Raw genomic sequence first — 1,756 nt, 5'->3', positions numbered from 1 at the left:
TGGTGGTGGTGATGATGATGATGATGATGATGATGGTGGTGATGATGATTATGATGATGATGATGATGATGATGGTGATGATGGTGGTGATGATTATGATGATGATGATAATGGTGGTGATGGTGATGATGATGATGATGATGATGATGATGATGAAAATATGATGATTCTGGTGAAGTTGATAATGTTGATAATGTTACGTAATGATGATCATCAATGATCACGATGGAGTTGGAATCTTGATATGATTATGGTGCCGACGGTGGCAGCGGAAATGTTGATAAATAATGATAATGACGATTGTGGTATTTTATATGATTTTGACGATGTCAAAGTGGTGACAACAATAATACAGACTATGAGTTTTATGATGTTAATGTTCTTCATTATTTGTTTTCTCAGGGATTTGTGATATTGATGGAATTTGTGATAACTATTCTACTCAACATTCTTACTGGATTTTTTTTGGTTATTATGATACATCAAAGTAAAACAGAAAAATACAGGTAAATTGTTCTATTTCGGATATTTTTTATAGAGAGGTATATTATTATAAATATTTTTGTTACTAAACATGGTAACAATCTCTGGTAATAGATATTTTGGTATAAAATCATACATTTTTTTATATTTCTTAAATATTATAATCTACTTTATTTTATCCATTGAAAATTACAACGAAAATTTAAAAAGGTAATCCCTGCCAAAACCTCAAAAATTAAATTAAAATTTTAAGTAGCCTTTAATCAATCAAGTTATTAACTTCCAACCAGAAACATTGAAACACATTGATTTGTAGGCATTTACTACGAAAGTCCTAATTTGTTTACCAGCCAATTAGGGTCTTCACACAAGAGTACAGGAAATGTATTACTGTATTTAACTGTCCGTTTAAATTTCTGTTAAATTAATAACTTTCAAATAAAGCAATTCAATTATGGAATTGATTTTTTCAATTTTGTTTAGCCCATGACAAACAGTACATTCTTAACAGTCGCATTAACACTACCATTCCTATTTCAATAGACAAACCAATAAATAATCAACAATTGTCAAGTGCAACCTAAGCCAAAAAAAATCACTATAATTCCGAGGAATGAGCTGCCCCGCATTTACATTAACAAAATAATGAAAAACAACAATGCTGTGGGAAACAATGGCTGGATCTCGGTAGCGATACAAATTTGATAAGCAACAACTAAAAAGCAAACGTAAACAGCCAGAGCTTTCAGACAACACGGGTCCTTCCTCCTCAGCTGAGTGGCGTGATGCTAGTCTCAGTGTTTTGTTTTTTTTTTCATTTTATATGCAAATAGAATCATTGAAAATTAATTTAAATTATACATACATTTATTTCTCCACAGGGATCTTGCAGTGACATGGAAGTTCCCCGAAAAGTTATACTACATAAAGTATCTTATTGCTTTATACTTTGGATTTGGAATTGCCTTTGCTTTATATAAATATGCATTTTAATGTGTCTTTGTGTAGCAAAATATTGGGCACTTTGGGCAATTCAATTTACCAGTACTGTACGTGTCTCTTTTAACAAGAACTACACAATTGGTAACTGGTAGCATGTTTAACGTTCTTGGCAGACCGAATGCAAACTAATACACTAAGTCTATAATAGTCCTTACTACCCGTACATGGTTGAAATAGTGATATGTAATAACACAATAAATAATGGCATTAATATAACTTAGCAGCAGCAACGATGCAACGTTACTTAGTGGTGAAACGTTATAAATACGTA

The 1,756-nt window shown here is 31.5% G+C and overlaps 1 protein-coding gene across 4 annotated transcripts in view; it reads left to right on the top strand.

Annotated features, from left to right (window-relative positions):
• LOC117118308 overlaps positions 1 to 1,750 on the top strand; it is an 8,844-nt gene extending 7,094 nt beyond the window's left edge. For all 4 annotated transcript variants that reach the window (XM_033262880.1, XM_033262879.1, XM_033262878.1 and 1 more), the window contains exons 8-9: positions 403 to 506; positions 1,365 to 1,750. In XM_033262880.1, the coding sequence (XP_033118771.1) occupies positions 403 to 506; positions 1,365 to 1,476 (216 nt within the window). In that variant the 3' untranslated portion in view covers positions 1,477 to 1,750. The remainder of the gene's footprint in view (positions 1 to 402; positions 507 to 1,364) is intronic.
• The last annotated feature ends 6 nt before the right edge of the window (positions 1,751 to 1,756 follow it).

This window comes from Anneissia japonica, unplaced genomic scaffold, assembly GCF_011630105.1.
Source record: "Anneissia japonica isolate Jap-2015-1 unplaced genomic scaffold, ASM1163010v1 scaffold7473_len308249_cov148, whole genome shotgun sequence".
Classification (NCBI taxonomy): domain Eukaryota; kingdom Metazoa; phylum Echinodermata; class Crinoidea; order Comatulida; family Comatulidae; genus Anneissia; species Anneissia japonica.
This window is presented reverse-complemented; position numbering and strand designations above follow the sequence as displayed.